The sequence below is a fragment of the Cucurbita pepo genome, chromosome 10, assembly GCF_057944985.1.
Source record: "Cucurbita pepo subsp. pepo isolate OVF chromosome 10, ASM5794498v1, whole genome shotgun sequence".
Taxonomy (NCBI): Eukaryota; Viridiplantae; Streptophyta; class Magnoliopsida; order Cucurbitales; family Cucurbitaceae; genus Cucurbita; species Cucurbita pepo.
In genome coordinates, this window is record NC_141807.1 from 9,868,188 (window position 1) to 9,880,423 (window position 12,236).

Below are 12,236 nucleotides of genomic sequence, written 5' to 3' on the forward strand. Positions count from 1 at the left end.
AGATACTCAAGAAACTCCTGAGACTACTGCTGAGGAACCAGATGTGGAGCAAGGTTCCAAGACAACAAAGCAAGTGGGAGTTGAGGTTGAGTTGCGGAGAAAATCACCAAGTGATCTTGTAGCAGATACTCAACAAACTTCTGAGGTTGTTACGGAGGAATCAGCAGTGGAGCAACTGACACCTGAACTGGTGTTGATAAGATCATCCTGTACTATCAGAGTACCAGATATGTATGTACCTTCATTACACTATCTGTTGCTGATGAAAGGGAACCACAACCCTTTGATGAGACCCTACAGTTGGAGGATACAACAAAGTAGGAGCAAGTCATGGATGATGGGACGTCTAGGCTTCAAAAATGCGTTGTACTGACATTGAGTACGTGGCAATAGTTGAAGCTGGAAAGAAGACGATATGGATGACTGACTATCTGGAAGAATGGGCAAGAAGCAGCACGAAGATTCTTAACAGAAATAGTCAGAGTGTCATACAGTTGGCGAAGGAACCCGGTCTATCATTTAAAGAGAAAACACATAAGACGATACCATTTCACTTGCAGGTTAGTGAAAGATGATGATGTATTTGGAGAAGATAGAGGGTGCAAAGAATCCAGCAAACATGTTGACAAAATGTGTTGATGTTGGAATATTGAGGTTGTGCAAAGCCTCAATTGATATGGTGACATGAAGACCATGAAGATGCTCATGGTCGTTTGAGAATGAAATTCTTGGTTGACTAGATCAATCTCCAAGTGGAAGAATTGTTAGGTTATGGAGCCTACGGCTTATTTATAACTTGGTCAACGGTTATATCCGGTAAAGTTATATTTGGTAAAGCTATATCCGGTACAGCTATATTTGGTAAAACTATATCCGATAAACGTAAATAGCTATATATAGTAGATGGTTAAATCGGGTAAAGCTATATATAGTAAATAGCTATATATAGTAGACGGTTAAATTTGGTAAACCTATATATAGTAAACTGAACTATATATATATCCCATCCGCTAGAGCTTTGAAAAGTACTTTCTATTCTCTGTAATTCTCTCTTACTGTACATACGTGAAGTCATCAATAGAAAAATTCTTTTAGCTAGAGTTCTCCTTGCACTTTTCTCTATCCTGTTCTTTGTGTTTATCTAGATCGAGCGTGTGCGTTGTTGTGCGATCCTAACAGGCCCTTCTATCTTGGATAGAAATTTGTTACACTTTTTGGACCGACACTATGTCTAAGGGGTCACTAAGGTAGAGAATTTGACCGGTCACCCGTTTGAACTTGGTTGGGCCCTTTTATTTTGGAGAGACACTTTTTACACTTTTAGACTAACACTCTATAGAAGAGGTCACTCAGGTTGAAATCATGCAAAATGGGTCCATAGCGCATTTGACTACAGATCAAGAGGTCACCCATTCGAATTTTGTTGGGCCCTTTTATCATTTTACTTTGTTTTCAACCTCTTTTAACTTGCAATCCGTGCTTGGAGAACCCACCGAAATGTGAGTTTGTAACCCATCTGTTAGGGTTCTTGGAATGATTCTCTAGATTATCCCTTCCATGTTGGGAGTCGGGCCATAGGTCTTGGGTGAAGGAACCGTTGGTTTTCTCATTGTCTTTGAGATAACAATTCTTTTCTATTTTATATAAATTTTTTAAATATGGGTTCATTTACAAATGCATGCTAACACCCTTATTGTTGAATAAATGACATGAAACTAGTTTCACATAGTAACGTTGCCTTTTGCTCCTATTGGTGGAAGGATAATAGGTCGATTATATCTATAGGGTAGTTTTAAGCGTGACAACGAGACTAATTTTTTTTTTTTAGTTAAAAATTAGAATTATAACAATCTGCCTAAAACCCTCAGACTAATTTTGCTTCATTTCTAAATGCAAGCAGAAAAAGTAGAAAAATGAAAACATGTAAATTGTAAACTCAAACATTTCAAAGAAATAAATAAGTTTTGATGGTACCAATGCTAACGAGAAAACAATCAACCAAATTTATTTGGAACATAGAAAACTTCATGTCTCCATCTAGTAAAGCCAATAAACCAAAGGGCCTAATATAGAGAAATAAAAAAAATGTTACCCTCATTTGTGTTGTGTTGTTTCATAAGTGATCAATGGATGTTGACTTTGACCAATTCCTACTCTTTTTTTTCTATATTTTGAAACTATTTTAAACACTTTTTGGTGTACTCCTTATAATTTTACCTTTTTAAGGTTGTAAATATTTGTGCACCGGTGAGATTATTAGTCAACTGAGTTCAGTGGACTATTATGATTATTAGTCAACTGAGTTAAGTGGAAATAAATTTTGAAGATGAAATTAAAGTATTAATTTTGATGTCATCTTTACCTGAGTTTTGGGATATTGTTATTAATGAGATTCAATCTAATGCCATTACTAATTCACAATGATAATATTCAAAATACTTGACAAAAAAGAACAGTCAACGTAAGATATTTGAAACAAATAAATATTTTGTCCTCTATGATATATCAAATCACTCATTTGAAATTCCTTAATAATAAGCGTCAAGTCTTACATCTTTTATAGTGAAAAGTTCCTTAAATAGAAGTCTTATTAGATACTTCTAAGCATTTAGAGATCAACTAGACACAAAGCTAAACATTCTAAAAAAGATTAGGGGTTAAACTTTTAAGTTAACTTAATTTAAGAAACTTATGATTTTAATATTATCAAGAGTTTAATTGAGCTACGTCAATTCAATCTAGTGGACCCAAGAATTGAACCAAACCAAACCAACTAGTTAGTAACATGATTTAGTGGAAGCATTTTCACGCAAAGTAGAAGCAATAATGGAGGGTTTGAAATAATATAGTTTTCACCCCTTGTTTCTCGAGTGAATATTGAAATAATATAGTTTTCATGTTAATTTTGCACAGAAGAAAGAAAGACGGGGATGTAAAGTATTATTTCAATTTGTTTGTAATATACAACAATATATAAATTAACTATAAGAAATATATAAAATTACATGTTCTCCAAGAGCTTCAATCAACATCGGAGGGTTGCTTCTGCAACCACTCTAAAGGTGCTCAAGATCACAACGAGTTAGATAAAACAGTTCTAGAACTTTGAATCCAATAACTTGAGTTTGACTCATGATAGGATCTCCCTTCTTGTGGAATCTGCATAAAATAGGAAAACCATTCCAAAATAAATTTTTACAAGGGGTTCTTTGGTGTAGTGGTTAGCACTTTGGACTTTGAATCCAACCACTGTGGTTCTACTCCCGGTAGGACCTTTGACAACACAAGACATTTTAAAACAAAACAGTGTTACCACTTCCCATGAGTGCATAGGTGGTGTTGTCATAGTCGTGGCATCCTTTTGACAACACAAGACATTTTAAAACAAAACAGTGTTACCACTTCCCATGAGTGCATAGGTGGTGTTGTCATAATCGTGGCATCCTGCTAGCAAAACGTGGTGCAGGCTGCTCATGGTACATATACCATAGCATCCCACCTAAAGAGAAATAGCGGCCTCTATGCATAATGTTTTGGGTCAAGCTTGGAACTTATAAGTTCTTAGGAATAGCCAAGCATGATATTGTGCACGTAGTATAGACCAAGGGTACATCTGGGGAATCTATTACTTTAGGGATATCACTTTAGTTATCCTAGGAGCCTGGGGAATCTATTACTTTAGGGATAACTTAGTTATCCTAGGAGGTAAAGTCATATGGATCGTGATGAGCATTTTCTCCCATATCTTGGTTTCGCTAACTAAAGTTTACAAATAACTCCCAAACTTCATTACCTTATATAACCTCTCGGGAAAAGGATTCATACAACATTTCATAAAATAAGATCTACTGAGAAAACCCGAGAAAAGGTCAACTTTTGAGTTGACTTGGACAGTTCAGTTGAATTGGCCGTATCATCGTTTTCTTCCTCTGAACAGGAAGAACGTGGATCGTAGCCTAAGATATTCGCTACCAAAGTTCATCCAAAATCTGATTTATCGCTGGAGATAAAACAAAGAATTTCTTATTGGGTAGCCGATTCTAGGGGTTTCAAGGCCCTATTTCTTCATTGAACCTCTTCCATATCCTATCTTCAGACTAAAGGAATTTGTTTGGAGGAACGTCTTTGAGTGTAGGACCTTAATTTCTAGAAATCGTTCTCGGTATGCAACTCACTCGAAACGCCAGATTTTTGATCTCGTGGGTAGCTTATTCTACGACGTTTTAGCTCTGGATTCCTTCATCAAGTTTACTCAACTTCTTCCTCTGAAGCTAGAGGAATCCTTAATTTGAAGGAAAAGAGATCGTAGATAGGAATTTTGACTCTCATCCCCAATTTAATTTTGAAACCTATTTCCTTCCATTTGGCATGCTCTCGAGGTTATTTTTCTTCGTGGTCTTCTATGGAAGCATTCCTTGGAGGTACAAAAACTGATTGGAATCATTCTTGCTCGACGAGTCATCATGTATCCTCGGGTTGGATTTTCAAGTTTTTCTTGAAGTTCTTCAATGGCGGATTGAATTGGGGGAATGGTTTCTAGGCACTTTCAGCACTCTATTCCTTCATAGAACTTGTGGGTAATCTTGTTGAGAAACGGTAGGAATAAGTTTGAAGAGAAATGGTGGAGGATTGCTCTCGAATTTGGAAGAAATCTGAGAGTAGGAGACTCATAATCTAAACGCTTATTGCCTTCGATTGGGGGATCGACCTTTCTCGATTCTTATTCCATATTGTTGGTCCTACTTTAGACTTTATAGGAGGAGCTTAAACCGACATTGAGAGCTCCAGATTCTTCGTTATTTTGAAGTTTGAAGTGAAATGGTGGAGGATTGCTCTGGAATTTGGAAGAAATCTGAGAGTAGGAGAAACACAATCTAAACGTTTATTGCCTTCAATTGGGGGATCGACCTTTCTCGATTCTTATTCCGTATTGTTGCTCCTACTTCCCACTTTATAGGAGGAGCTTAAACCGACATTGAGTGCTCTAGAATCTTCATTATTTAGAGATCGATCTTTCTCGATAATTTTTTGGTTATATCAACTCCGATCATGGCCTTATCGACCTTGGCTTTGCATACTAGTCGTTGGATGTGATGATCCATGCGTGTTCGTTCTAGATCATATCAAATTTTGGAAGACATCCGACGGTTGAGATTTGAGTTCGAAAGATTTTGCTGGATGGTCACGGTAGATGCTCTGATTCTAATTAGAGTGACATTTCTGTAATTATCCATTCTTCTAGGGGTATTTTGGTAATTTACCAATTTCTGAATATTTTATTATTATTTTTCTTGAAAAATCCAAAAATTTTCTACAAATTTCTCATAGCTTTTTTATCATTATTCCTTTTTTTTTTTTTAATCTTGAGATTCCTTCTAGATTAGGAATTACAAATCCGAAAAGATTTTTTATAATTGATAAAATGACTTTTTTGCCCTTTTGATTTACTTTTTCGTTTCCAATCCTTTTCAAAAGGCCTTTAACTCCGTGAAATCACTTGTTAGGGTACACGAGTGACTTAACTAAGTCATTTGTTCTTGCTTAATCCTTTAATTTTTTTCCTTTCTATCCATTGGGTCTTTCATGAGTGGCTTATTGTTATGGGAGATAATTTCCTTCATATTTTGGGTGTTACATATACATACTCGTTACAAACACAAAATAAGAAGCAGACTTAAAAGAAGAACAAAAAATACTAGATTAAAAACAGAGGTTAGTCCATGGCTCACACTCCAAAGTCCGCTCTCATCCACGACCAACTCTTAGTTACTTGAAAAAAAATGATAAACATGGAGTGAGTAAAACTTAGTAAGTAGCATACTAGTAGGTTTTTAATGGGACCTTAAGCTAGGATATTACTTCTTATTATGTTTTGAGGATCTTATACTGATCTTGAAAACCTTCTCCTAAAATAACCTTCAATTTTCTCCCCGTGAACACAATTTTCTCCACATCTATCTTTTTTTAAACACTTTTGAAAGTTAACGAGTAGTTTTGAAGCTTTTTTTTTTTTTTTTTTTTTTTTTTTTTTTTTTGAAAATTCAACCGTATTTTCTTAAAAAACAAATTAATAGTTTCTATAGATTTTTTTTTTTTTTTTTTTTTTTTTTTAAAGATTAAGTGTATTATTGAAACTTCTAAAAAAATTATGAGTATTTTTTAGATAAAGTGCAAAGTTCAATGGTATTTTTATTAATTTAGCTTATAATTTAAAAAAAAAATACAAATTTTTTGTTGATTAAGTTAATATTAATTTTATTAAAATAAATAACACCACATCAAAATTAATTTATTAGGAATAAAATTAAAACTAAAAAATTAATTTATTTTAAACTAAAAAAATAATTTATTTTAAAACTAAAAAGTATACTTAATTTGACTAAAACATCCCTTATACCAACTATAAAGAATTTAATTTCAAGCTCTCTTCTAATAGACAAACGATTTATTAACATCTGTTGTAAAATTTCACTTCATCAATTTAAGTAGCGTTCAACTATAAATATCGAATTTTAAAGTATTCCTCGGCAAAGTAAATCTGTTGAAACTATCTATCAAAGGTGTTCCATAATGAGTTGTGGAGAAGTGTTTCCTTCAATTCTAATTTCAATTAAGGATGTCAATGACAAAAAAGTGCAAGAGGCTAGAAGGTTTGTAGTGGAAGAAAATAACAAGAGTCATGGACATCGTTTTGTTTACAAGCTGTATCATGTGTCTTATTCATGGTTACTTAAATCTCGTTGAATTGGTGCGCCTTTCACATCAGAGACATTTGTGCCTTAAACCGAGCTCTTTGCAATAGCAAACTTATTAAAAACTCTTTGCTTGCTACAACATTTGCTTGACATAATTGGACCAAAGGACGTTATGGACGACCATAGCTCACTGTATTGGTCTCCAATCATGAAGTGTGACATCGGATCTTTGTGCATACCATATTTATTAACTATAACATGGCAAGAAATTTTTTATGTTTTGACTAGGCATGCCATATTCTGTTGTTCTTATATATCTTTAGTTACCTGTGATTAAAGCAAAGAAGTATAGACATGGTTTCCAACCAACCCTTCCTTTATAGTTAGTTCAACGAATGGGTTTTTGTTATCATTTTATCGTTAACCCTTCCGCTCGATTTTGTGTTATGATATCATACAGGAAATGAGAAGCGACCTTACTTGGACAAAATTATATACCGTTTGATAATTATTGTTGATAACAAAGATATATTGAATTATAAGCATTATACCATCAGTTCATTGGATTCCGGGCCGGATGGATCCAGTCCATGATCCGTAGGGGGTCCTTATTACAAAGGAAACTCCTGTAAACTTGCAATATATACATCAAAATAAGAAGGAGACAGAATATGAATGAAGGATTGAAGCATCTGACCCTGGGCTCTGGAGATGAATACCGAAAGAGCTTACCGGATGCACCATCGACCTCAGACAGACAGCTAGACCGGGCACCTTGCGCGAATTTGGTTTTGGTTGGTTGGGGTCTTATTTAGTCCTCGCTGTCAGACCCTGCCTTTTGAGAAAATGGAAGAGAAGTCAGTGGCTGAGTCCGAAACCCAATATGAAAAGAAGAAGAAGAAGCTGGGCCGAATGAATCCGATGAACTGGGTTGGAAAGATGTGGTTCCTCAAGGAAGTCCCGGACTCTTTCTGTCCGATTCATGATCCGATTCCTATTTCTTCTTTCTCCCCTAGGCTATTACTGATACTGATTAACCAGATTGAACGGTAAACTAAGACGAAACTCCTCATTCCATTTTTTTTTGGAGACATGCCATATTTCATTAATCTTCATATTCTTCATATTCTTTATAATCTTCATATTACTTGTACATCTTTTACTTATAATCTTCATATTCTTTATATAGCGATAAGGAAGGGAGGGATAGAAAAGATACTCATAATATCATTACGACTATGCCATATTTCATTAATAAAAGAGAGTAATACATCCACAAACACACACACATATATTTCGAGAGAGAGAGGGCTTTATTATAAGTAGAGATAGCATTCTAGTAGTTGTATTTCTACTTGGGGACAAGGAACTCGAGAACTTCTTTAAAAGTTCTGCACCTTTGTAATAAAAGACCAAGAAATATCATCGTTATTTATAACTTCTATCACAATAATATAAATTCTGCGAGGACGACGTTCTCTAGTCATTCCAACCAGACCGTTCACCACACGCTTGTAGATGAAACGATGTCCACTATTCTCGTTATTCTTTTCAACTACGAACCTTCCTGCATTCTGCACTACTAGGATATTGAAATCCTTAATCGGTACTAAAGCATCTAAAGGCAACCCTTCCACACAGCTCATTCTAACACCTTTGGTAAATAGTTCCAAGAGACATTGTTAGGCCGATTTTGTTCATGAATACTTAAGAATTTGATATTTATAGTTGTAGTTGAACGCTACTTAAATTGATGAAGTGAAATCTTACAATAGAGTCTAATAAAGAGTTTGTCCATTAGAATAGGTTGGAATTAAATTCTTTATAGTTTGAGATAATAGTTGTATTCTTTAAGTCATCGAGACTAGTGTTACTAGTACTATTAGTATATTTGAGTATAAATATTAAAATGATTAGTTATTAAATATTCTTAATTGTGTGTCTCTTACGGTACTCTCAATAAATGGATCGCTTGATCTATTCTACTCTACTTTACTTCCTCTTGATAACGGTGTGGTATTGACACAACTCATATTGCTAATAATCATCACTTACAGCCAAAGCAAGAGTATAGCGGTCGACTATCGTTAAGGACTCATTCACAATTTCCATTCCTACCGACGGAAAAGTTTTATTACATTCATTTCTTTCTTCTTTCTAACTTCTTCATTCTCACATTAAACTTTTTTTTATTTAAAAAAAAAATAAACGTGAAAAGGGAGAAAGAAGGAAGAAGAAAAAAGAAAACCCTTCATTTTGAAAGCTTATCAAATACTCTTTGACCGATGTAAAGAAAGCTCGAGAATAATTTATTCTCACGTCCCTCTTAGACACTTGTTGGATATATATCCGTCCTTCACATGTCGTACCATAATCATATCATGTCATAAAATCTTCGTGATTATATCCTTCCCTAATTTATCATAGCCTTAACGTCCTTAGACATATCATAGGTCTGTCATTACCTGAACGTACCTTAGTCTTAACGTTACAGGAACGTATCCTAACGCTATCGTTCTATCAATCTATCATAATCCTATCCCTTTCTACCCATAACCTAATCGTATTGTTTTATGAATCCATCGTGACCATATCGTTGTTATCAATCTGTCATACCCATAGCACTTCGATACGTAACCAAACCATAACGTTTCATGAACATGTCTTACTCCTATCGTTACATTACATTTAGTGCATCCTTCTCGTATCCTATCTCAAGTATACCATTGAACACATGGTACCGTAAGTATTATCATACAATTCACATATTATAACATATCATAAGCATATCGATTCAAAAAAATTTCACACATATCAATATATATGACACTTGCATAACCACGAGCACAGTCAAAATCAAATATAACCATACGGATGGTAAGGCCACCTACCTGATTAGCTTATGCTGGTGTCCCCAATTTATCCTTAAGAAAGTTCGATTTGTCTTTTGTATTAAAGTCAACCTATATGAACATGACATTAATTTCAATCATTTCTCTAAATTTTATGATGCTCTAGTGTTAGATTTCATGGAAAAATTGCACGAGTAAGGTCTTGAAATGTCTATATATCAAAATTGTTTAACACTTTCCAAATCTTGATTTTTTGGTTGTTTGTGTTTTCTTCTTTTTTTTTTTACTTGTGTTCCTAATCTTACTTCGGTGTGTTTGTTACACAATTTAATCAATTCATCCTTTATGTTTTTTTTTAATTATGTTAGTCATTACTCTTCGCTAATTTAATCTATTCTATTTATTATTTTTTTTTTTCTATTGATGGACGTATATTTCTAAAACATACTAAATAAAACTAAATAATTGGTCAAGAGAGGATATGAGATATAACTTAAGGTTAAATCTCTTTCCATATGAGAATAACTCATTCTCATGTCCATCTTTGCTACCATATACTAAATGAAGGATTTTATTTCTCTTGGGTCAAAACCATCCTTAAAGCACAAAATTGAAGTTGTAGTTAGTCAATTATAATATTTGACGTGGTAGTTTTCAAACTACTTTAAATGGGTGTAAAGAGAGCATGAGAATAACTTAGTTTCACTAATCTGACACGTGTTGGGCATGTACTGAACACTTGTTAATACGATGGATACATTACAAATTTATAATCCATCGTATCAGACACTTGACTTTGAATATATTTTGAGAGTGAAACATACATTAAGCTTTTTTTTAAGTATACAAATATATAAACTTATTTATATGAATTTATTTCTAATATAAAATTGATAAATTTTTTGAAATTATTCTTTTTAATTAATGTATCATTGTCACATCGGTATTCTAGTTTTTTAAGAATGACATGTTACTGTTAGTAACAGAAAAAGAAAACGGTAAGATTAGAAGAATTGGGAGAAATCTCTCATTCAATTGAAGAATGACTAAATCAAATCTAATTCAAATAACTAGATCAAATCTAATCCAAATAACTCAATCAAATCTAATCCTAACAATCCCTCCCTAAAACTGAACACGAATAGTAATCAGTTTATATCTACGACCTCATACCAAACTTCCACCAGGTAACTTCATCAATTCCCATGTGTCATTTCTGTTTATTGCAACAGATCCCTGGCTTGCCTCCATTTCTCACTCTTCAATACTTCTCTAAAGTTTACAAAGTTTGCAGGTTCAGTAGGGGTAAACATGGCTGTGCTTCATCATCTTCTTTACAAACAAAAACTTCTCTTATTTCATAGTCTCTTATCTAGACTGGTGGTCTCTTATTCCTTGCCTTATTCAAGCTAGGCAAGCTTGCTTCAGCCAAAGAGCCAGATGAAATATTTTCCTCTGCAGTATTTTCATCTGCCGCTTCTATATCCTTATTTTCATCTGCCGTTTCTATATCATAGAGTTTGTAAGCTTTTGACTCTTCACTAACTCCCAGCAAAACATAACTCAAACTCTTATCATCTAGCTTAGTTCTCTGAGCTGCCTCCTCTTTTTGTCTCTGAATCAACTCGAGGTCACAATATTGTTCTTCTTTCTTCCGCTGCAGCTCCAGAACTAATCGTCGCTGTGCTTTTTCTACCCTTCTTCTATTCTCTTCCAGCATTTTATCTAGCTCTTCTCTCTCTTTTCGTGCTTGTTCTTCTTTTTGTCTTGTAGCAGTAAGAGCGGCTTCTTTCTCTTTCTCAAGCTGCACATCAACATCATCAAACAACTTCGTGCGACCTTCCTCTATTCGCCTCTGTATTTCTAATTTAGTCTCTTCTGAGTTTAGCCTTTCTTCAACATTCTTCTGAATTAGTTCTTCCATCCTCCTAGCTACATCTTCTTCTAACTTCTTCAACTCTGTTTCCTGCCTTTTCTTCTCTTCTAACTCTTTCTTAAGCTTCTCTATGGAATGATTCCGATCAGTGGATGCACGACTAGGACTGGAACTGGACGATTTGGGGAAAGGAGATAACGAGGAAGACCTACTTCTGCGTTGGCGGCTGAGGGAACTTGAACGGCTGCTTCTCCTAGAATTGGTAGTGGAATGATAGGGGGAACAACTTGGGTCCCTTCTACTTCTCTGACTATGGCGATAGGAATTGGAGCGGTGAGTGTACGATAGAGACCTTGAACCACTTTTCCCCATAAGTTTCAATTGAGTTTGAACGGCTGCTACAGGCTGAGATATAGCATGCAATACGAACATTCGATTCAAAGACATCTTTGTCTCCATGATTAAGCTTCTCTCAGGATGAAACACCTTGCATGTTTCATTTTGAAACAAAAAGGTAACGCCTTTGCTTGCAATTTACCAATACTCAACAAATTGTTCCTCAAATCTGGCACAAAGAACACTCCTATGATTATCATTATGATTCCATTCACTTCCAGCAGTACATTACCCTTTCCAGTTACAACCATGCTTGAGTTGTTGCCCAGCTTCACTGAATCTCTGAAACTTCCATCAAAATCTGAAAAATATTCCTTCTTCCCACACATATGATTGCTACATCCCGAGTCAAGGAACCACATATCTTCTCCATTGAAAATGTCCTAGCTTGTGACAGTTATAACACTCCACTGTGGC

General features: G+C 34.7%; 1 protein-coding gene across 1 annotated transcript in view; it reads right to left on the reverse strand.

Moving 5' to 3' along the window:
* Window positions 1-11,882, reverse strand: part of LOC147790642 (uncharacterized) — a 54,205-nt gene extending 42,323 nt beyond the window's left edge. Inside the window, exon 1 of the mRNA XM_087127638.1 lies at window positions 11,094-11,882. Within this exon, the coding sequence (XP_086983764.1) occupies window positions 11,094-11,882 (789 nt within the window). The remainder of the gene's footprint in view (window positions 1-11,093) is intronic.
* Between the last annotated feature and the right edge of the window lie 354 nt (window positions 11,883-12,236).